Genomic DNA, 21,552 nt, shown 5'->3' on the forward strand with positions numbered 1-21,552 from the left:
GGGGGCAGAAGCCAGAACGCCGCGTCGTTAGGGGGCGGGGAAGAGGGAAGAAGACGGAGCCCCCAGGCAACCTCTGATTGGGCAGCCGGGCGCCCAAGAGAAGAAACGCCGTTACGCGGCTTGCTGATTGGGGAGTCCGAACTGGGGGGCGTGGCTTGGTTCCGCGCGCCGGGAAGGACGAGGCGTCTTTCTTTCTCCTCGTCGGTTTCCGCCTGCGCTGGGCCTGCGTCGAATCGGTGAGGCATCGGGCAACGGGGGGGCCATCGGGGCGGGAGGCGACGCGGAGTCGCGAATGGCGGGCCGGGCCTTCCTGGCGGCAGCGCGGTTTTTATCCCGCGGTCCATTTTTCGATGCCGGCAGCGGGCGGAGGCGCCGCAACATCCGGGCATTTCCCCTACTTCTCGGCACTGGACATCCGGGCACTCGCCGTTGCTCCGCTTGCCTTAACATCCGGGGCTTTCGGCTTGTGCCCAATCCAGCAGCCAGGCTCTTCTTGGGTCAATGTGGAACCTCCAGGTCCAGCGGCAGTCTATCAGGATTGCCAAGTTCTTTGGAGCATTGGGCCCCTGGGAGAAGTGGAGGCTGGGCTACAAAATCATCATCACCATTTTATTTGTATGCCGCCTTTCCACAGTTAAAACAATAGTCAAGGCGGCTTACAATAGGAAAAGATTTACAGAATTACAAATAGAGCAAAATAGTCATACAAAATTTTGAATTCTGGTGCTGGAGGAGACTCTTGAGAGTCCCATGGACTGCAAGAAGATCCAACCTCTCCATTCTGAAGGAAATCAGCCCTGGGTGCTCACTGGAAGGACAGATCTTGAAGCTGAGGCTCCAAGACTTTGGCCACCTCATGAGAAGAGAAGACTCCTTGGAAAAGACCCTGATGCTGGGAAATGGAGGGCACAAGGAGAAGGGGACGACAGAGGAGGAGATGGCTGGACAGTGTTCTGGAAGCTACCAGCATGAGTTTGACCAAACTGCGGGAGGCAGTGGAAGACAGGAGTGCCTGGCGTGCTCTGGTCCAGGGGGTCACAAAGAGTCGGACACCACTAAACGACAACGATAAAAGTCATAAAAATAAAATACATTAAAAGCTACATAACCAAACTGAACAATTTCCACATTAAAATAAAGACACAAAAAGTTAATACCAGTAACAATGGCAAAAATCTCCAACGAAACTTCTCCCACAATACCCCAATCCTTGCTGGACAGCAGCCACAGAAGCAGTCTTTATGAGGCCTGTCATGCCCCGCCCTGGGCCAGGTGGAGAGAGGCAGGAACAGGGCCCTCTGGCACTCAGCAGGGGAGTCCTCCCTGGCCAGCATGCCCCCCCCCCGGCCTGATCCACCAGGATGTTCTTAGGCCCTTGTCTCCCTCTTTTCTGTGTTTTGGAGCCACGCAGTGAACAGTGTTGGAGGGAAAAGGGCCAAATTTCCCTATAACTGCTGCCTCATCTGGGAGCCAGTGTGGCGTAGTGGTTAAGAGTGGTGCACTCGTAATCTGGTGAACCAGGTTCGCATCTCTGCTCCTCCACATGCAGCTGCTGGGTGACCTTGGGCTAGTCACAGTCTCTCAGCCCCACTCACCTCACAGAGTGTTTGTTGTGGGGGTGGAAGGAAAAGGAGATTGTTAGCTGCTTTGAGGCTCCTCCTGGTAGTGATAAAGTGGGATATCAAATCCAAACTCCTCTTCTTCATCTGGACTAGAAAGCTGTTTTGCCTTGCTCAGGACGGTCTGCATTAATGCTTTCTGAAAAAGAGTTCCAGCTTTTGGGGGTGGGGGCAGACTTTGCAGCAGCTGTGTCTACTTTAGCATAAGTGTCTCTATTGTTCAGAAATGTGTCCCATTTCTTCCTGTTCTGACAAGTTTTGTTTTGCCCCTCCAGAGTCTGCTGTTGACAGTGTGGTCGTCGTGATGGCTGTCCCCGAAACACGGCCCAATCACACCATCTACATTAACAATCTCAACGAGAAAATCAAGAAAGATGGTGAGAGGCTGCTTATTCCTCCTTTGTTTCTTACCATCTCACATACTGTCCCAATTTCCTGAATTTTGCACAGAGAAGCTTGGAGTGCTTTTGGCTCCCAACTTCCCTTTGTAGTACTGGGCGTATTTAGAGTGTTGTGAGAGCCCATCACGGTATGTAAATTGGCAGGGTGCAGGTTCCAGTCGTTTGTTTTGGCCATTTTTAATTGCAATTCTGCTTGGACCTTATGACCACCACAGCACCTCGGGTGCAGTTGTGCTATCTTAGAAGAATTAGCTGTGGGATCCCAGAGTGAGTAATCTTCATAAAAAGGGGAGGGGGAGAGAAGGAAGGGGAATAAAAGATCAGGCTAAGTTCAAGTTGAAAGCCAGGTGGAATAACTCTGACTTACAGGCCCTGCGGAAGGAGGTTAAATCCTGCAGGGCGCTGGTCTCATGGCACAGAGCATTCCGCCAGGTCGGAGCCATCACTGAGAAGGCCCTGGCCCTGGTGGAGGATAATCTAACTTCTTTAGGGCCCGGGACCTCTAAACTATGATTATTCATGGACCTTAAGGTCCTCTGCGGGGCATACCAGGAGACGTGGTCCTGTATGGTGTCTGCATTGTGCGTTTTCCTCCCTGGCCAACCAAGCGCTCCTCTTTCCACCCCCAGAGGATCCAGTATGCCAGATCTGACTCTGACACCATCGTCAAAATGAAGGGCACTTTTGTGGAGCGGAACCTCAGCGAGAAAATGTACAGTGGAGCCTCGGGTTACGTTGCCTCCAGCTTATATCACCCTCAGCTTGCAACCTGCGCAAACCCGGAAATACCGGAACAAGTTGCTTCCGGGTTCGCCCCATTTGCACACAGGCAGAAGTGCTAAATCATGGGTGCGCAGACTCGACGCTTTTTGTTGCGGCAGGGCCTCCAGAACAGATCCCCGCCGTAACCCGAGGTTCCACTGTAAAACAAAATAACGGAACTTCTTTGCTGAATGCCCACTGCTGGTCCCGTGCTGTGCAGGGTTATATAAACCAAGATCAGCACTTTGAACTTAGGCAGTCAGCAGCCAAAGTTGGTGCAGCTGCAGCTGCCGCTTTGAATGAGACACACACAGAGGTAGCTGGCCTGAGGCCACCAAGCTGCATTCGGTTGGCCTCCTGCCGTGCGACAAAGCCCAGAAAGTATTTGAGGCACACAAGGACTCCCCTCTGTGGGCCCCCTTCCAAGAGGCACAGGGAGGGCAATTTCTGTGCACCTGCCAGCAGAAGACTCTCCCCAGGGAGGCTTGCCTGGCACCAACACTGCCACCCTCCCAGCACCTTTATATTCTCCGGGATGCTTGGACAGGTTTCCTGGAGTCAAAGTGTAACTGTGTGTAATCTGCTTCCCTCCTCTTTAGAGCTGAAGAAATCCCTCTATGCCATTTTCTCCCAGTTTGGCCAGATCCTCGACATCCTGGTCTCCCGCAGCCTGAAAATGCGGGGACAGGCCTTTGTCATCTTCAAGGAGATCAGCAGCGCAACCAACGCCTTGCGCTCCATGCAGGGCTTCCCCTTTTACGACAAGCCCATGGTAAGTGGGGGCTGCTTCTGTGGGGTGAGGCCGCCTTCTTTGCTCCTTGGCAAAGAGGGAAAGGCCCACCTAGGTTGAGGCTTAAAAAGTTTTCTTGCAGCCTCCTTAGCGTTTGGAGGTCCTCCTGCGTTTTGGGTTCTGGCAGGCCTGGTTATAATAATAATATATATTTTTTAATTTTTACCCCGCCCTTCCCGGTTCAAAAACCGGGCTCAGGGCAGCTAACAACAAATTTAAAGCACTTAATTGATGCAACAAAAAACAGCATAAAATACCGTATAAAATGTGAATAACAATAAATTCAGAATTCAAAAATCAATTTAGGGGGAAAATCCATCCAATAAGCATTAGATGATCACCAGGGCTAGCTGGCTACATTAGTCCTGTTTGGGTTAGTGTGGAGACCAGGGGAGAATTAGCTGTGGGATCCCAGAGTGGGTAATCTTCATAAAAAGGGGAGGGGGAGGGAAGGAAGAAAGGGGAATAAAAAATCAGGCTAAGTTTAAGTTGAAAGCCAGGCGGAATAGCTCTGTCTTACAGGCCCTGCGGAAGGAGGTTAAATCCTGCAGGGTGCTGGTCTCATGGGACAGAGCATTCCACCAGGTCAGAGACATCACTGCGAAGGCCCTGGCCCTGGTGGAGGATCTAACTTTAAACTATGATTATTCATGGACCTTAAGGTCCTCTGCGGGGCATTACCAGGAGAGGCGGTCCTGTATGGTGTCTGCATTGTGCGTTTTCCTCCCTGGCCAACCAAGCGCTCCTCTTTCCACCCCCAGAGGATCCAGTATGCCAAATCCGACTCTGACATCATTGCCAAGATGAAGGGCACGTTTGTGGAGCGGGACCGCAAGCGAGAGAAACGGAAGCCCAAAGGCCAGGAGGTGCCAGCCACCAAGAAGCAGATCCCTGGGGGAGCAGCACCGGTGGCCCCTGCCGTCCAAGGTGCTGTGCCGGTGAGTATCCGGACCTGGGTGCCCACAAGGCGCTCTCCCTCCTTCCCCTCTCCTGGGACGGGGCAGTAATATCTGTCTTGCATGATCTCTCTAGATTGTTCCCGTTTCAGTCTACTCCTTGGAGACCCTTTTCCCAGTTGGGCTATCCTACCATAGGGTGATGAGGCTGATAGCAGAGTCTGGGACATTGATCCTTCAGAGAAAGCACAATTTGCAAATGTAAAGAGATTCTGGTTGCAGCTTTCTGAGTTGGACCTTGGGCCTCTGGGTTAGCCCTCCTTCCTGCTGTGATGATGGTGATGATGATGATGATGATGATAATAATAATAATAATAATAATAATAATAATAATAATAATAATAATAATAATTTATTTATACCCCGCCCATCTGGCTAGGTTTCCCCAGCCACTCTGGGCAGCTTCCAACAGAATATTAAAAAACAATAACCTATTAAACATTAAAAGCTTCCCTAAACAGGGCTGCCTTCAGATGTCTTCTCAAAGTCTGGTAGTTGTTTATCTCTTTGACATCTGGTGGGAGGGCGTTCCACAGGGCGGGCACCACTACCGAGAAGGCCCTCTGCCTGGTTCCCTGTAACTTGGCTTCTCGCAGCAAGGGTACCGTCAGAAGGCCCTCTGCTCTGGACCTCAGCGTCGGGGCAGAACGATGGTGGAGACGCTCCTTCAGGTATACAGTGGTACCTCAGGTTACATACGCTTCAGGTTACAGACTCCACTAACCCAGAAATATTACCTCGGGTTAAGAACTTTGCTTCAGGATGAGAACAGAAATCGTGTGGCGGCAGCGGGAGGCCCCATTAGCTAAAGTGGTGCTTCAGGTTAAGAACAGTTTCAGGTTAAGAATGGAGCTCTAGACTGAATTAAGTACTTAACCCGAGGTACCACTGTACTGGACCGAGGCCGTTTAGGGCTTGAAAGGCCAGCACCAACGCTTTGAATCCCTTCTGCTCCCTCTGTCCTTTTAGTAGGTTGAGCCGAGCAGAGGGGGTGCTCCTGAGAAGCCTTTCTTTTGGCCCCAGTGTATTTGCAGTTTGTCACACGCGTGTCTTTTCTCTCTCTGCCTCTGTAGGGCATGCCGCCCATGAACCAGGCCCCTCGTATGATGCACCACATTCCAGGCCAGCCGCCCTACATGCCCCCTCCGGGAATGATGCCTCCCCCAGGCATGGCACCTGGCTCCATGCCCCCGGGGGCGATGCCACCGCAACAGATGCTGCCTGGCCAGATGGCTCCAGCCCAGCCGGTGAGTGGGGATGGGGAGAGGACTGCCCAAGGCTGGGCGGGGCAGAACCACAAGGCAGAAGCCACTGGTTTGGTGGCTCTGGCGCTGATCTGCCATCAGGCAAGATGGCGGGCCTGTGAAGTTGTGGGTGAGATGGGAGCAGGGTGGGTCATCGGCAAGAAAGGCCTAGCTACGCTTGCGTTGGGTGGGGGGCAACCTGCCGCCCCTTCCCCGAGGGCTCAGGGTATCTTGGAGTTTTCAGCATGCCTGGATCTTTCTGCCTGTTTGCAGCTGTCAGAGAATCCTCCAAATCACATCTTGTTCCTCACCAACTTGCCGGAAGAGACGAACGAATTGATGCTCTCCATGCTTTTCAATCAGTAAGTAGCTAGTTGTGTTTCTTGCCACTAGGAGGGGCAGATGGAAGTTCCCGATCTGCTGTGCTCTCTGGGGAAGGCAAAGCTGGGACCACCAGGGAAGGCTTCCTCGGTGGTTGTGACAGTTGCGTTGTGGGTCTTCTTCAGCTAACCACAAAGTTGTGTTAAGACAGCTTTAGTTGGTTAAAGCAGCAGCCGCTGGGGGACCCACAAAAGCTCTGTTGCGGAGCCAGAATTCCTTCCTGTTCACCATGCCCACATATACCCCCCCCAAAAAAAATCCTTTCCCCAGGCCCCTGAGCAACACTTCCAGTTCCCCTCTCCATCTCTTCATTCCTTCCTCCCCCTCCATCTTTGCCCTTGGACCGGGGTCCGTCCTGGTCTTCCATTCCCATGTTGCCCCCCTTTCTCTCTACTTTCCACCCTCTGGTTCCCATGTTGGGGCAAAGCCTTCAGCTCCTCCCGCTTCTCCCCCCTCCAGGTTCCCAGGCTTCAAGGAAGTGCGCCTGGTTCCTGGGCGCCACGACATCGCCTTTGTGGAGTTTGACAACGAGGTTCAGGCTGGAGCTGCCCGTGACGCTCTCCAGGGATTCAAGATCACGCAGAACAACGCCATGAAGATCTCCTTTGCTAAGAAGTGATGCCTCCGCTGTCCCTGGGCAACTCTCTCCCTGCCCTTTCTAGTTAGTGCCTGTGAAATGGTTGGGGGGGGGCTGTTGTTCTGTTCTGTTCTGCGAGGTAAGTGGTGTGTGTGCGTGAGAGTGAGAGTGAGAGGGAGCCCAGCAGCACAAAAGGACACCCAGATCTTGCTGTTCCTGAGCCAAGAGACCCAGACAAGCTGCCCCCTGGCTACTCTTGGGGACTTGGAAGTGTGTGTGTGTGTGTACGTACACAGGCAGCTGGGGATAGTAGCCGACTCCTTGCAAAAGCATTGTACCCAGGGTCTGACGGCCAGACATTGCACCTGGAGCTTTTCTGTTTTGCAATAAAACAACCACCGGTTTATTTTTCACCTTGGACTTTGGCTCTTATTAACTGGAGACTCCCGGGTCGTCTTCTTTGGAGGGGGCCGCACACCGTATTTCCACACACAATCAGCCTGTGCAAAGAGCGCACTGACTATTACTGGCCTGTCCTCCCAAACAGACCAATGTTAGTTACAGAAACTTAGAGGAGATTCTTAACACGTCATGGGCAAATAGCTACGTGGCTGTTCTAAAACCTGCCGGCGCGCTTTGTAGGCGTAAGAACTCTTCTCCAGCAGTCAGGATGTGGCCATTGTGTTTTATTTATTGCAATCACATCCCACTTTTTTCTCCATGGAGCAAAGGTGGCATAGACATCATTCCCCTCCCTCCACATTCAATCCCCACAACAGCCCTGCGAGGGAGGGTAGTCCGAGAGTGGCCTGAGGTCGTCCAGTGAATTTCCTGGCCAAGTGAGGCACTTGAGCCCTGATCTTCCAGGTCGGGGTCCCACACCCTAACCCAACACACCAGCTTCTTTTTGTTCTTGCCTTGTGAGTGCCAAACAGAAGCCTCGGGGGTCTCACTCTTTAGCTCCAGGGAGCTGAGGCTGATGGGCTTTTGAACTGTGCACTGGAGGTGGTCAAGAAGCTGGCGTGAGTTTCGATAGCCAGCTGCAGGCATCCGTGGGAAGGTGGGTGCACACTGGGGTAGGGGGGCTTAATCTTAGGGTTCCCTCTCTACGCCAGGCCTGTGGTTCCTCAGCAAGCATGGTCTTTCCTCGCTCTGTCTCAAGTGCTCCTTTTGCCCCGGGGAGAGACTGCATTTTGTTTGGGGGAGCTGGGACAAGTTCAGCAGAAACTCATAGTGAATAAGTTTCCTTCTGAAGTTGGGTGTGTGTGACAGACAGACGGGGCCTTGCTTGGTCGACCTGAGCAGCTATGCTTTCTGTCATTTCAGTGGATAAAATAAATCTGGGGTAACTCTTGCTGCACCCTTCAGGACAGAGACTCCGTAGCCAACTGATCCCCTGCCTTGTCTTGTTAAAAGCTGTTGTGTAGTCCTTCTCTGTCCTGGGCTGCTGAAGCCCAGCTTCCTGGCTTCCTTCCAGGCCCTGTTTTCCTCCTTTTCCTGCCCTCCCGAGAAAGGAGGGCAGCACACAAGGTACTCTGTGTGTGGACAGGGAGCCCTTTTCTTCCAGGGCTGGCCTGTTCTGCCGTCTGCTTCCTGTTTAGCCAGGCAGCAGACCCAGATCGGATCCATTTGCTCCCCCACTTGCTGTGTTTATTTGAAGCCTTACAAAGTTGTGCAGCTGGCAGAAAATTAGATTCAGAGTTCTTGGCCAGCTGTGTCGGGCTTGTGAAATCCGGGAGAAGGGGAAGGCAGTGTGCAGATCTGAGTTATGTAGGTATTCCTGCAACACTATCCCCTTCCATCTCTGGGGGCTGGATCCTTACTCCTGAGAAACTGGAGTGTTGGTGGAAGTTCCATGACATCAGGGCAGCTCAGTCAGCAGGGGAGAGGGTGGGGCTGGCAGGCTTCGGCCAGTGATGCCGCCTGGGCAAACTTGGCAGGCTACAAACAGCAGCATCTTGTCCCCGTCTGGGAGGCTGACCAGTTTCTCCATCAGAGAAGCCTTTGAGGCTGTGTGTCCGGCCAGTCTGCAGAGATGGGGGGTCCTGCTTGGGGCACCCTTGGGGCCTCCCTTCTACTCCTTGGGGCCCTTTGGGGACTCGCGTGGGGCGGGCAGCAGATGGGCAAGCTTGCGGACAAGAAGCTGTGTGCCGACGCCGAATGCGACCGTGAGTCCCCTCGCCTCTTTGTTGTGGAAGATTGGGGGTGGGGAGGAAGAAGTCCTCTAGGAAGTTAAGCGAGATGGGGGAAAGGGTGCCCCCCAATTCGTCCCCAGCAGCCAGATGTTTGGAACAGGAAAACCCAGGAGGGGAGAGGGTTCGAATCCTACTTGCTGTTTCTCCACAAGCATCTGGTTGGCCACTAGGGCTTGACCCAGCAGGTATTGAAGAGCTGGAAAAAGGATAAACCATTGGGGTCCAGAATACCTTCTCTGGGAGCAGATAGTATGTTGGGCTTTATAAAAGCGCATGGGGTACAGTAATAATTTTTGCTCCTCTCCCCTAATACAAAGGCTGCCTTTTGCATAGCAGTCGTTGGGGGGCAGCAATGAGGAAAGGGATGCTGTTGTCCTCCTGTCCTCTGTGTTTCCAATCAAAAAAGTTAATTGATGCTTATTCGAAGATATATAAAAATTCATACACATTAGAAGTTATCTTTTTATAAGGCACTGAAATAAGACAGATATTTAATTGGAAAAGAACAGGCAGAAAGGAAAGAAAGCAAAAGAAGAGGAAAATAATAAAGATAAAAAGACGTCTGGTTCTCTGTTCTGCAGCAAAATGTAGTCTTCATTCATTAACGTTCAGCCACTCTGTCTTCTATAAACCCAATATTTTTTCAATCTTCAATTCAGATATTACAAGTTCGTTGTCTCTTTCATGCAAAAAGTATCCAGTCCTTAAGAAATGTCAGAAATTATTTTTCTCTAATGCGTCCTGCATGTTTCCTACCAAGACCAGGGAGGACTTTCTGAGAGTAAGCTATTCAAGAGCAGAACGGACAACCTCGCAAGGCGGTCGACTCTCCTTTGTTGGGGCTTTTTAAGCAGAGGCCAGAGGATGGTTTTAGGATCCTTTCTCCTCAAAGGGAGCAGTGTAACAAGATTACGTAAAGACACCTTTAAATGGCACTTTGGAGGCTGGGTTTAAAACCAGCTGTGTTGAAAACTTCAATTGGCCAAAAGGCCTAGACAAATCACTCCATTTCTATCCCATCTTTTTCTTCAAGGCGTCCATAGTGGCTTAGAATATTTCTCCACTTCTTTTTATCCTCACAACAACCCTGTAGGGTAGGTTTGGCTGCGAGACACAAGCGTCCCAAGGTCACCCAGGGAGCTTGACCCTGGCTGAATGTGAATTCAAACTCTTGACTCCCCATGAGGAGGGGTGAGAGACTTGCGACTTCCCGCTTCCTCCAGTTGCGAAGGATACCGTCGTTAGGTTTTACATTCCAACTTTAAAAAATAGCTCCTGAGCTTTGATTTTCCTCTTCCCTCACGGTTCTTATTTCCTTGCGTGCCGTGGTGGTTTTTTTGACACATTGTAAGCCTGTGGGGCAGAGACTGTCTTCTTGTGATTGTGGGCAAGCTGCCGCCCTGGGAGCTTCTTTGCCTGAAGACATAGCTGTCAACTTACAGATTTGAAAATAAGGGACCAGCAGCCTCGAAAATAAGGGATCAGCAGCCAAAATAAGGGATTTTGCTGTTGTGAAGAGTTACATACATTGGTAGGATTGACAGATGCCGTCAGTCTGGCATGAGGCGGCCGCACCACACTTCTGCGTCCCTCCCCATCTCCTCCTCTTCCTCCTCCCTCAGGCCGCCTCCTCAGCTGCCACCACTGCTGCCGCCTCCGGGCTCGCGGGCAGCGTGGGCGAGAGTCTCTCTCCCCCCCCCCAGGCGGGGAAGGGCCAATGGAACTCCTCGCGCCAGGACGATAGCACCAGTGCGCGCTCTCGCGCGGCGGAGAACCCCGAGCTGCTGCTTCCCTCCCGAGCCGGGCGAGCATGAAACCCTGGAAATTTAAGGGACATCATCAATAAGGGACACAGCACTGGGATAAGGGAGTTTCCCGCCAAATAAGGGACGGTTGACAGCTATGTCTGAAGAGAAGGGTACAGATGCTCCGATGTGGGCATTGCTTTCTGGGGGGAAAGAGAGGACAACCCTTCCCCAGACGCATCACGTGGGTGCCATGTTCCTTTGGGATGTCAGGATCTCAGGCGGCCCCCTGTGCTTCTCCCCCCCCCCCCATTGCAGATCCCATCTCCATCGCGGTTGCTCTCCACGACTACATCGCGCCCGATTGCCGCTTCATCCACATCCAGAGGGGCCAAGTGGTCTACGTCTTCTCCAAGCTGAAGGGCCGCGGGCGCCTCTTCTGGGGAGGCAGCGTGAGTAGCTGCCAGAGGGCGCCAGTTGGCCGTCATATCGCGGCCTGGCAGGGGGTTGGGATAGATGGCCCCCTGTGGTCCCTGAAAACTGAGAAGCAGTGAGCATGTCCTGCTTTGTCCCAGCTCCTGGGTCCCCAAAGCCGTTGCCCTGTGTTCGGATCCTGCTCCTGCCCCTGGCTGTGTCCTTCCTGGTCCTTCTCCATGTGATGGGGCTGTGGAGAAGCTGCTTGTGTTCCTGCCTCTGAAACAGGGGCAATAAATAGTAGAGGATGATCTCAAAGAAAGCGGTTAAATTGTAAGGTAAAGGTGTTTTAAGCATGGTGTGCACCATATGGCTTGAACCTGCCTTACACGTACCACATAATACCCGTTCCTAACTTTTAGTGGCCTTTGGAACTCCCTGCCTATTGAACTTTTTGGGTCGCCTGCTAATAACATCATTTTGTTTAGACAGGCCTGTCCAGATGGTTTAGAAAGCAGTTGCAAGATTAAATCTGCTATTAAGCCTATTGTTGGGATGCGGGTGACGCTGTGGGTTAAACCACTGAGCCTAGGGCTTGCCGATCAGAAGGTCGGCGGTTCGAATCCCCGCGACGGGGTGAGCTCCTGTTGCTCGGTCCCAGCTCCTGCCAACCTAGCAGTTCGAAAGCACATCAAAGTGCAAGTAGATAAATAGGTACCGCTCCGGCGGGAAGGTAAGCGGCGTTTCCGTGCGCTGCTCTGGTTCGCCACATGCTGGCCACATGACCCGGAAGCTGTACGCCGGCTCCCTCGGTCAGTAAAGTGAGATGAGTGCCGCAACCCCAGAGTCGGTCACAACTGGACCTAATGGTCAGGGGTCCCTTTACCTTTACTAAGCCTATTGTTGTTCTTTAATCGGTTCAGAAGCCTAAGGAAAATCAACAGCAATAATCTTATTGTTTTGTAAGCCGATTTCTGGTGTTGTTGTTTAATCAAGTGTTGTATAAATTTGATGAAAAAGCAAATAATTAAATCGCATGAAGGTGGCACTTCCCACAATAGCCAGCAGAGGGAGCCCCTTCTATGGGGAAAACGGACCCAGGTGTGTCCTGCTCCACCCCCCCTTTTTTTTGGCACAGGTGCAAGGAGACTATTATGGGGAGCAGCCAGCCCGCCTGGGCTACTTCCCCAGCTCCGTCGTCCAGGAGAACCAGTACCTGAAGCCAGGCAAGGTGGAAGTGAAGACTGATGTAAGTTTCGGGTGACTTGGGGTGTGGGGGTGGGATGGGGCACGGTGGGGAGAGCTCCCCCTTTTCCATGAAGGACCAGGTGCGCAGCCTGGGAGTCATTCTGGACTCACAGCTGTCCATGGAGGCACAGGTCAATTCTGTGTCCAGGGCAGCTGTCAACCAGCTCCATCTGGTACGCAGGATGAGACCCTATCTGCCCACAGACTGTCTCACCAGAGTGGTGCATGCTCTAGTTATCTCCCGCTTGGACTACTGCAATGCGATCTACATGGGGCTACCTTTGAAGGTGACCCGGAAACTACAATTAATCCAGAATGTGGCAGCTAGACCGGTGAATGGGAGCGGCCGCCAAGACCACATAACACTGGTCTTGAAAGTTATTCCATCCCTGAACCCTTTCCCTGCCTCCTCTCCTTGTCCACTGGGCCATGAGATACGAAAAGCATGAGCTGTGGGGCAGGGAGAGCAGCCCCCTAACAAGTGGGGCAGGTTGGGAGATTTGCATTTTGGGGTTCCTTTCCTAGGACGAGTAACCTTCCTTTCTTTCAGAAATGGGATTTCTACTGCCAGTGACTCAAGCAGACCGGATTCGGGTGACGCCCCAGCTCTCGTTCCCGGAGACCGCGCCAGCCTTGCAGGGTAGGCTGCCCAGGAGTCTCACGCCTGCTCTCCCTAGTTCTCTCTAGATGCTGCTGTTTTCCCTACGTGGGTTTTGCAAGGGGGTGGGGGCCGCATCCTGCAGCTGCCCCCCAGGTGTAGATGAAGATGGGAGCTTCAATTGACACAACTGACCCCTTGCGCCCCTGAAATAAAGTGCTTTCTGAGCAAAAACCGTACTGATATTTTTGTTTTGTTTTTTTAATTTATTAATTTTTTTATTAGATTTTCCACAGTGATATCACAAACCACAAAGCAAAATGATACACAAAAACAGAAAAAGAAGAAAGAAAAAAAGGGGGGGACAATAAACAGATAAACAATAACAACAAACTTAATTCTTCACAAATCCAACCTTTTAAACATCATGGTTGACTTCCTCAAATCCCTCCCTTCTGAGTTTCCTTGTAAGTAAAAGTAACAGCTTTCCAATATCATTATTAAACTAAAACAATTTCCAACTATAGTCCATCTTACTCACTTTTCTTAACATTCTAAATCCCATTTATTTCATTATAACTTCATTTAATCCTAGGCCTATTTTTGATCTTGAGAACAGAAGAGCACAAGAAAAGCCTGCTGGGTCTGGCCAATGGCCTTTCTAGGCCAGCATCCTATTATGGGAAACCAGCAGTCAGGATTCGAACACAGGACCAATATTCTCACCTCTTGCCGTTTCCAGCAACGGGGGTTCTGAAGCCTGGCTGCCTCCGAAGAATAGCGATCCTGGCTAGTGGCCATCCCTAGCCCTCTCGTCCTCTGTGGATTTGTCCCATCCTCTTCTAAAGCCATCCAAGTTGGTGGCCCTTTGCTGCCTCCTGGGGGAGAGAGTTCCGCAGGTTAACATAGCAGCAAGGATGGCTGCCAGCATGGAGGGCTCCTGAACCCCACTTGCTCCCGTGATCGGATCCTAATTGCTGCTTTCCCAAAACAAAACAACAAACCTCTAGTTACGTGAAACATATTCAATAAACACACAAGACGTAGCCGGCTGTACGTTTGAAAAAATAATATACAGTGGTACCTCAGGTTACAGACGCTCCAGGTTACAGATGCTTCAGGTTACAGACTCCGCTAACCCATAAATATTACCTCGGGTTAAGAACTTTGCTTCAGGATGAGAACAGAAATCGTGCTCCGGCGGCAGCAGGAAGCCCCATTAGCTAAAGTGGTGCTTCAGGTTAAGAACAGTTTCAGGTTAAGAACAGACCTATGGAACGAATTGGGACGCGGGTGGCGCTGTGGGTAAAAGCCTCAGCGCCTAGGGCTTGCCGATCAAAAGGTCGGTGGTTCGAATCCCCGCGGCGGGGTGCGCTCCCGTTGTTCGGTCCCAGCGCCTGCCAACCTAGCAGTTCGAAAGCACCTTCAGGTGCAAGTAGATAAATAGGGACCGCTTATTGGCAGGAAGGTAAACGGCATTCCGTGTGCTGCGCTGGCTCGCCAGATGCAGCTTTGTCACGCTGGTCACGTGACCCGGAAGTGTCTCCGGACAGCGCTGGCCCCCGGCCTCTTGAGTGAGACGAGCGCACAACCCCAGAGTCTGTCAAGACTGGCCCGTACGGGCGGGGGTACCTTTACCTTTACTATGGAACGAATTAAGTACGTAACGAGAGGTACCACTGAATAATAATAATAATAATAATAATATTTTTTTTTTTATTTATACCCCGCCCTCCCCAGCCAAGACTGGGCTCAGGGCGGTTTTATGCATAAGGTCCATATATGTGCAAGTGTCTGTTCCACCTGTCTGTTCATAAAGTCCAACAATCCACACGAAAGGTTGTTCCACAGTTCCACAGTTTATGCAAAAACTGATTAGAGAATGAACGGATCAACCGGGTCTTCTACTTTTTTCGTTGAGCTTTGAGTTACTTCCTTTGAAATCAACAATTCAATACAATGAATAGGATATATTATTTTTTCAGACGTACAGCCGGTTACGTCTTGTGTGTTTATTGAATAGCTTTCCCAAAACAGGCTGGCTGCAAGCCTGAACAGCCAGCTCTTCTGATGCGCTCGGGAGTCCGCCGACGGTCATTGCCCTCTGCTCATGCTCAGAGGCGCTCTTCCACCTGGAGCGCTGCATGCTCCGCGGTCACATCGAGGCTGAGTCTCCGAAATGAGCTGCGGTCTGCCGCCCTTGCCGAACCATAGCCTTGGGAGAGAGAACACAGAGCTGGGCATGGGCAGGTGCCAGCTGAGCCCTTTCTGCCTAGGAATGTAGGTCAACTCTCTTTCCCTGCTTGGCAGCAATTTGCCTCCCCTCCGCAGCCTGGCAGAGCCCCCCCCCCCCGGGCTCCAGCCGCTGCCTTGACCCAGTTCCTGGGCCTTGGCAGAAGGCCTGGGTCACAGCAGCTGCCCCAATGCCCCCACGATGCCAGCACAATCGGCCAGTTTCTCAGGTGGTTGTGTCATGGCCCCATCAGGCTGGCATTGCCCCTGCCCCCTGACTGGGATGCCCCTGCACCCCACTGCCTGTGGGGTGAGGGGGTCCAGAGGCTTCCTTCTCCTCCCTGCCCCCCCCTGTTCCAGCCCCACCTCTCAGCTTCCCAAAGATCGCTATCTGCTCCACAAGCTGACTCACGTGAGCAAAGTCCGTGGCGCCACGGGATTAACAGAAGCAGGAGGCTGGTGGTTGGCCTTTGAACCAGAGGGGGACCCAGGGCAGTAAGGGGGGGGGCTGGTCATGTGCCAGAGGGACAAAAGCATTGGGGGGGGCAGGCAGACGGTGCCAAGGTAGGCAGCTCTCTGTTTTCTCTGTCCTGGCACAGGGACACAGAGCGGCGTGCATTTATTGAGTGGAAAATAGCAGAAACACAGAGGAAACCATAACAAGAGAAAAGGCCGGTGATAAAATAACAATAGACTTAAAATAGATCGGAACTCATGGCAGCTTTCTAAACCTCAGGGCAGAGGCAGAGGTCCTGAATGGGGCAACTGTGCCCCTGAAGGAGCAGGAGCGCAGCCTGGGAGTCATTCTGGACTCACAGCTGTCCATGGAGGCGCAGGTCAATTCTGTGTCCAGGGCAGCTGTCCACCAGCTCCATCTGGTACGCAGGATGAGACCCTACCTGCCTGCAGACTGTCTTGCCAGAGTGGTGCATGCTCTGGTTATCTCACGCTTGGACTACTGCAATGCGCTTTACGTGGGGCTACCTTTGAAGGTGACTCGGAAACTGCAATTAATCCAGAATGCAGCAGCTAGACTGGTGACTGGGAGTGGCCGCCGGGACCACATAACACCGGTCCTGAAAGACCTACATTGGCTCCCAGTCCGTTTCCGAGCACAATTCAAAGTGTTGGTGCTGACCTTGAAAGCCCTAAACGGCCCCAGTCCAGTATACCTGAAGGAGCGTCTCCACCCCCATTGTTCTGCCTGGACGCTGAGGTCCAGCGCCGAGGGCCTTCTGGCAGTTCCCTTGCTGCGAGAAGCCAAGTTACAGGGACCAGCAGCCTCGAAAATAAGGGATCAGCAGCCAAAATAAGGGATTTTGCTGTTGTAAAGAGTTACATACATTGGTAGGATTGACAGATGCTGTCAATCCGGCATGAGGCGGTTGCGGCGGCGCGGTGGCTGCTGAAGCACCGCCCTTCAGCATCCCTCCCCATCCCCTCCTCTTCCTCCTCCCTCAGGCCGTCTCCTCAGCTGCCACCACGGCTGCCACCTCCGGGCTTGCGGGCAGCGTGGGCGAGAGTCTCTCTCCCTCCGTCACCCCATCAGGCGGGGAAGGGCTGATGGAACTCCTTGCGCCAGGATGACAGCGCCAGTGCACGCTCTCTCGCGCGGCGGAGGACCCCGAGCCGCTTCTTCCCTCCTGAGCCGGGCGAGCATGAAACCCGGGAAATTTAAGGGACAGCAATAAGGGACAGCAGCGGGACACGGCGCTGGGATAAGGGAGTTTCCCGCCAAATAAGGGACGGTTGACAGCTATGTCTGAAGAGAAGGGTACAGATGCTCCGATGTGGGCATGACTTTCTGGGGGGAAGGAGAGGACAACCCTTCCCCAGACGCATCACGTGGGTGCCATGTTCCTTTGGGATGTCAGGATCTCAGGCGGCTCCCTGTGCTTCTCCCCCCCCCCCATTGCAGATCCCATCTCCATCGCGGTTGCTCTCCACGACTACATCGCGCCCGATTGCCGCTTCATCCAGATCCACAGGGGCCAAGTGGTCTACGTCTTCTCCAAGCTGAAGGGCCGTGGGCGCCTCTTCTGGGGAGGCAGCGTGAGTAGCTGCCAGAGGGCGCCAGTTGGCCGTCATATCGCGGCCTGGCAGGGGGTTGGGATAGATGGCCCCCTGGGGTCCCTGAAAACTGAGAAGCAGTGAGCATGTCCTGCTTTGTCCCAGCTCCTGGGTCCCCAAAGCCGTTGCCCTGGGTTCGGATCCTGCTGCTGCCCCCGGCTGTGTCCTTCCTGGTCCTTCTCCATGTGATGGGGCTGTGGAGAGGTTGGTTGTGTTCCTGCCTCTGAAACAGGGGCAATAAATAGTAGAGCATGATCTCAGAGAAAGCGGTTAAATTGTAAGGTAAAGGTGTTTTAAGCATGGTGTGCACCATATGGCTTGAACCTGCCTTACACGTACCACATAATACCCGTTCCAAACTTACAAGTTACAGGGAACCAGGCAGAGGGCCTTCTCGGTGGTGGCGCCCGCCCTGTGGAACGCCCTCCCACCAGATGTAAAGGAAATAAGCAGGTATCTTTAAAAGACATCTGAAGGCAGCCCTGTTTAGGGAAGTTTTAAATATTTAATGCTGTATTGTTTTTAACACTCGATTGGTAGCCGCCCAGAGTGGCTGGGGAAACTCAACCAGATGGGCGGGGTATAAATAAGTTGTTGTTATTGTTGTTGTTGTTGTTGAGCAGGGGCCGGAAAAAGTGCAGGGAAAGCGTTTGTCAAGAGGCAGGGAGTTCCAAAATGCACAAATGTGGAAGGGGCATTGTGTGGCACCTGTGCCAGCTTTGCAGATTGGAGCAGTTGAAGGGGGTCTCTGAGGGAAACCAGTTTGCACTCAGCCTAGCAGAAAAAGCTTATCCATGCTCAGAGGCCGACAAGACCTGTGTCGTCTTCAAAGTGGCTTGCCAACATCTGTGTTGACTATTTTAGCTAGCCGTCACCTGCACCCACAACCCCCTCGAGTAGAGGTGCCCCCCCACTTTTCGGTGCCAGGAGCACAGACATGGGTGGCGCACAATACCCATTTCACAGAAAGAAGTGGCGAGGCTCAGACTCCCCCTGAAAAAAAAGAAACCGAGATAAAACGCAGACACACACACTAGCAGGCGGCAAATCCAACCAGCTCCCCCCTTCCCACATGCCAGTCCTGGGATTCCTGCATTGCAGGGGGGGTTGGCCTAGATGACCCTGGGTGTCCCTTCCAACTCTGCAGTTCTGCGATTCTCTAACCCACTCATTTAAAAATAAAAGAGGAGGGTCAGGGGTTCTTGGCTGTTGCCAGGGGTCTGTGGGTCTCCCTCATACTCCCACTGCCCTCCTGGGGGGCAGGGCTTGGGGGGGGGGCTCAAGGCGGCTTGGGTCTCGAGTGCGGTTTCCGGTAGCCGGCAGGAGGGAGTTCTCCTTTCGCTCAGAGCATTGCGCTCTCTGAGTGTCTGATTTACCTAGGCAGTTCCAGGTCGGGCCAGGAGGAGCTGTGGGAAACGGCGAGGACTAGGAAGCTGGAGCTTTTCTGAGCCAGTTTGCTCTGGCCTGCACACCCAGCTGCTCCCAGTTTCTCCAGCGCATGGAAAACACACACCCTCAACCGTGTCCATGACCTGACTGCCTTCAGAGAAGGAACCTGGAGCCAAACGCTTTAGGGAAGTTTTTAATGTTTGATGCATTACAGTGGTACCTCGGGTTACATACGCTTCAGTTTACAGACTCCGCTAACCCAGAAATAGCACTTCAGGTTAAGAACTTTGCTTCAGGACGAGAACAGAAATCGTGCTATGGCGGCGCAGCAGAAGCGGGAGGCCCCATTAGCTAAAGTGGTGCTTCAGGTTAAGAACAGTTTCAGGTTAAGTATGGACTGCCGGAACGAATTAAGTACGTACTTAACTCGAGGTACCACTGTACTGTATTTTAATAATAATAATAATAATTTATTATTTATAACCCGCCCATCTGGCTGGGTTTCCCCAGCCACTCTGGGCAGCTTCCAACAAAACACTAAAATACAATAACCTATTAAATATTAAAAGCTTCCCTAAACAGGGCTGCCTTCAGATGTCTTCTAAAAGTTTGGTAGTTATTTTTCTCTTTGACATCTGGTGGGATGGCCTTCCACAGGGCGGGTGCCACTACCGAGAAGGCCCTCTGTCTGGTTCCCTGTAGCTTGGCTTCTCACAGCGAAGGAACCGCCAGAAGGTCCTCAGCGCTGGACCTCAGTGTCCGGGCAGAACGATGGAGGTGGAGACGCTCCTTCAGGTATACTGGACCGAGGCCATTTAGGGCTTTAAAGGTCAGCACCAACACTTTGAATTCTGCTTGGAAACGTACTGGGAGCCAGTGTAGGTCTTTTTGTTGAAAGCCGCCCAGATGGGTGGGTATAAATAATAAATTATTATTATTATTATTATTACTATTATTATTATTATTATTTTGAATGTGCCTTAGCTGGCTCCTCACAACCCCCCTGAAAGGCAGGCCCCCACCTCTCCTCCTTCAACTGGCAAGATCCAAACCCAGAGCCTTCCTGGTGAGTGAGGCTGCCCCAGGACGTAGAACAGAATCATAGGATGGCAGAGTCGGAAGGGACCCCCAAGGTTCATCTAGTCCAGCCCCAAGCAGACGCCCTCCCACTGAGCTAGGAATGCAGGATGTCCAAAAATCTGGCTGAGGGAACAGAGGGCCCTGGCGGAAGGGGTGGGGGCCAAGCAGCCTTGAGCCCCAGCACCTTTCGGGTGGCGCTGTGGGTTAAACCACAGAGCCTAGGACTTGCAGATCAGGAGTTGGCAGTTCGAATCCCCGCGACGGGGTGAGCTCCCGTTGCTCGGTCCCTGCTCCTACCAACCTAGCAGTTCGAAAGCATGTAAAAGTGCAAGTAGATAAATAGGTACCCCTCCGGTGGAAAGGTAAATGGTGTTTCCATGCGCTGCTCTGGTTCGCCAGAAGCGGCTTAGTCATGCTGGCCACATGACCCGGAAGCTGTACGCCGGCTCCCTCGGCCAATAAAGCGAGATGAGCGCCGCAACCCCAGAGTCGTCAGAGACTGGACCTAATGGTCAGGGGTCCCTTTATCTTTACTACCGTAAGTTAGGATTCGCTGACCCCACACCTCACGGTACTCCTCCGGCTGCCTGGGCCTCAGAGACGGCAGACCCCAAATGCGCTATCGCCTATTGCCCCCAACCCCTGGACAGACAGAGTTTGGCTCATCTGGGTCCTCGGTAGGGCCAAGGTGGGCAGCTGTGATGGAGGCACCTTCTCGTACGGTGGCCAAGTAGCAGCTGGAAGAGGAGAAGGTGGTGTTGGCACCCCTCTTTGGAGGGGGACCCCCCGGGGCTGTCTGCCAGCTGCTTCGTTCGACGGGGCACATGCGAGGGACAGGACGGAGGTCTCGTTTGCCTCGGCATCTGGATCAGACCCGCTTTCAGGGTCCAGGTGCCAATGTCCTAGGCTGGCCGGCTGGGTCCACCCTCCTTTCTACTCTTCCTGCCGGCCAAACCGGTTTGGCAGGATCCGGGAGCGCAGGCGGCGCCAGGGCCAGGCGAGTGCCCACCCCACACGGAAGAAGGCGCCTGGGCTAAGAACAGGAGCCTGCCGGATCAGGACAGTGCCCCCCCCCGCCCCAGGCTCCTGTTCTCACAGGGGCCCCAAGGAGGAGAGCCAATGCTGTATCCAAGCGCAATAACGCGTCAGGGGAAGCCCAGGGTCAAGAAATAAGCTGGGGAGGCAAAGCCGAGTCCTTCTGACTCTTCCTCCATGAATTTGCACATTCCTCTTTCAAAGCCATCAAAGTCCCCCCCACTCCGGCCTCTTGTGGGAGGGAGTTCCGCCGTTTAACTCTGCGCTGCGTAAAGAAGCCCGTCTTTCAATTTATCCGGAACTTTCCAATCTTACCCATAAGATTGTTAACCCGGCTTGGCCAAGGCTGGTGTGAACTCTGGGGGAAAGGGGCCACGTCCAGCCTTGCGGGGGGGGGGTGCGTTGGCGCCAGGGGGTCGTGCACAAAGTGTTTTGGACCGGAGGACCTCCTGCCCCCCGCCCCCCAGCTTCCCAATTTCCAGTAACGCCTCGGGTGTGTTTCCTGTTTTCGCTGGGATGCGCCGTCCCGGGCGGGGGGGAGGGGTGCTTTTCCCGGCTACTGTCTGATGCGCAAAGCAGGAAGACGCCCCCTCCAGAAAGAAACACATTGTCAGGAAGGACATGTTTTCCATTTCAGAGAGACAAAGCAGGGAATGTGGGGGGGGGGGGGTTGCAGGAGGGGACAGGGAGCCTGGCTTCAGCCCACAGCGCCGCCCTTTACGCATGGCAGGGAGGGTGAGACTGGATGACCTCGGGGGTCCCCACCCCCTCGACGATCCTGTGATTTCCTGAGGAATCCCGTCCCTCGAGCCGCCT

The 21,552-nt window shown here is 53.1% G+C and overlaps 2 protein-coding genes across 2 annotated transcripts; both read left to right on the plus strand.

Annotated features, from left to right (window-relative positions):
• Window positions 1-89: 89 nt before the first annotated feature.
• SNRPA (small nuclear ribonucleoprotein polypeptide A) lies at window positions 90-7,143 on the plus strand. Its single transcript, XM_028741974.2, has 7 exons — window positions 90-236; window positions 1,895-1,996; window positions 3,382-3,554; window positions 4,334-4,510; window positions 5,602-5,775; window positions 6,046-6,134; window positions 6,613-7,143. The coding sequence occupies exons 2-7, from the start codon at window positions 1,924-1,926 to the stop codon at window positions 6,770-6,772; spliced, it is 846 nt and encodes a 281-aa protein (XP_028597807.2). The 5' UTR covers window positions 90-236; window positions 1,895-1,923; the 3' UTR covers window positions 6,773-7,143.
• A 111-nt stretch (window positions 7,144-7,254) lies between these two features.
• On the plus strand, window positions 7,255-13,169 carry MIA (MIA SH3 domain containing). The gene is made up of 4 exons (XM_028741976.2): window positions 7,255-8,898; window positions 10,989-11,122; window positions 12,223-12,333; window positions 12,883-13,169. The coding sequence occupies exons 1-4, from the start codon at window positions 8,766-8,768 to the stop codon at window positions 12,904-12,906; spliced, it is 402 nt and encodes a 133-aa protein (XP_028597809.2). The 5' UTR covers window positions 7,255-8,765; the 3' UTR covers window positions 12,907-13,169.
• Window positions 13,170-21,552: the final 8,383 nt, after the last annotated feature.

Source organism: Podarcis muralis, chromosome 7 (assembly GCF_964188315.1).
Source record: "Podarcis muralis chromosome 7, rPodMur119.hap1.1, whole genome shotgun sequence".
Taxonomy (NCBI): Eukaryota; Metazoa; Chordata; class Lepidosauria; order Squamata; family Lacertidae; genus Podarcis; species Podarcis muralis.

Excerpts from the sequence above, each read along its gene's own strand:
- SNRPA (XM_028741974.2), top strand. The coding sequence starts at position 1,924 with ATGGCTGTCCCCGAAACACGGCCCAATCACACCATCTACATTAACAAT. Across the intron at positions 1,997-3,381 it reads CGAGAAAATCAAGAAAGATG|AGCTGAAGAAATCCCTCTAT; the intron begins GTGAGAGGCTGC and ends CCTCCTCTTTAG. Across the intron at positions 3,555-4,333 it reads CCTTTTACGACAAGCCCATG|AGGATCCAGTATGCCAAATC; the intron begins GTAAGTGGGGGC and ends TTCCACCCCCAG.
- MIA (XM_028741976.2), top strand. The coding sequence starts at position 8,766 with ATGGGGGGTCCTGCTTGGGGCACCCTTGGGGCCTCCCTTCTACTCCTT. Across the intron at positions 8,899-10,988 it reads TGCCGACGCCGAATGCGACC|ATCCCATCTCCATCGCGGTT; the intron begins GTGAGTCCCCTC and ends CCCCCATTGCAG. Across the intron at positions 12,334-12,882 it reads AGGTGGAAGTGAAGACTGAT|AAATGGGATTTCTACTGCCA; the intron begins GTAAGTTTCGGG and ends CCTTTCTTTCAG.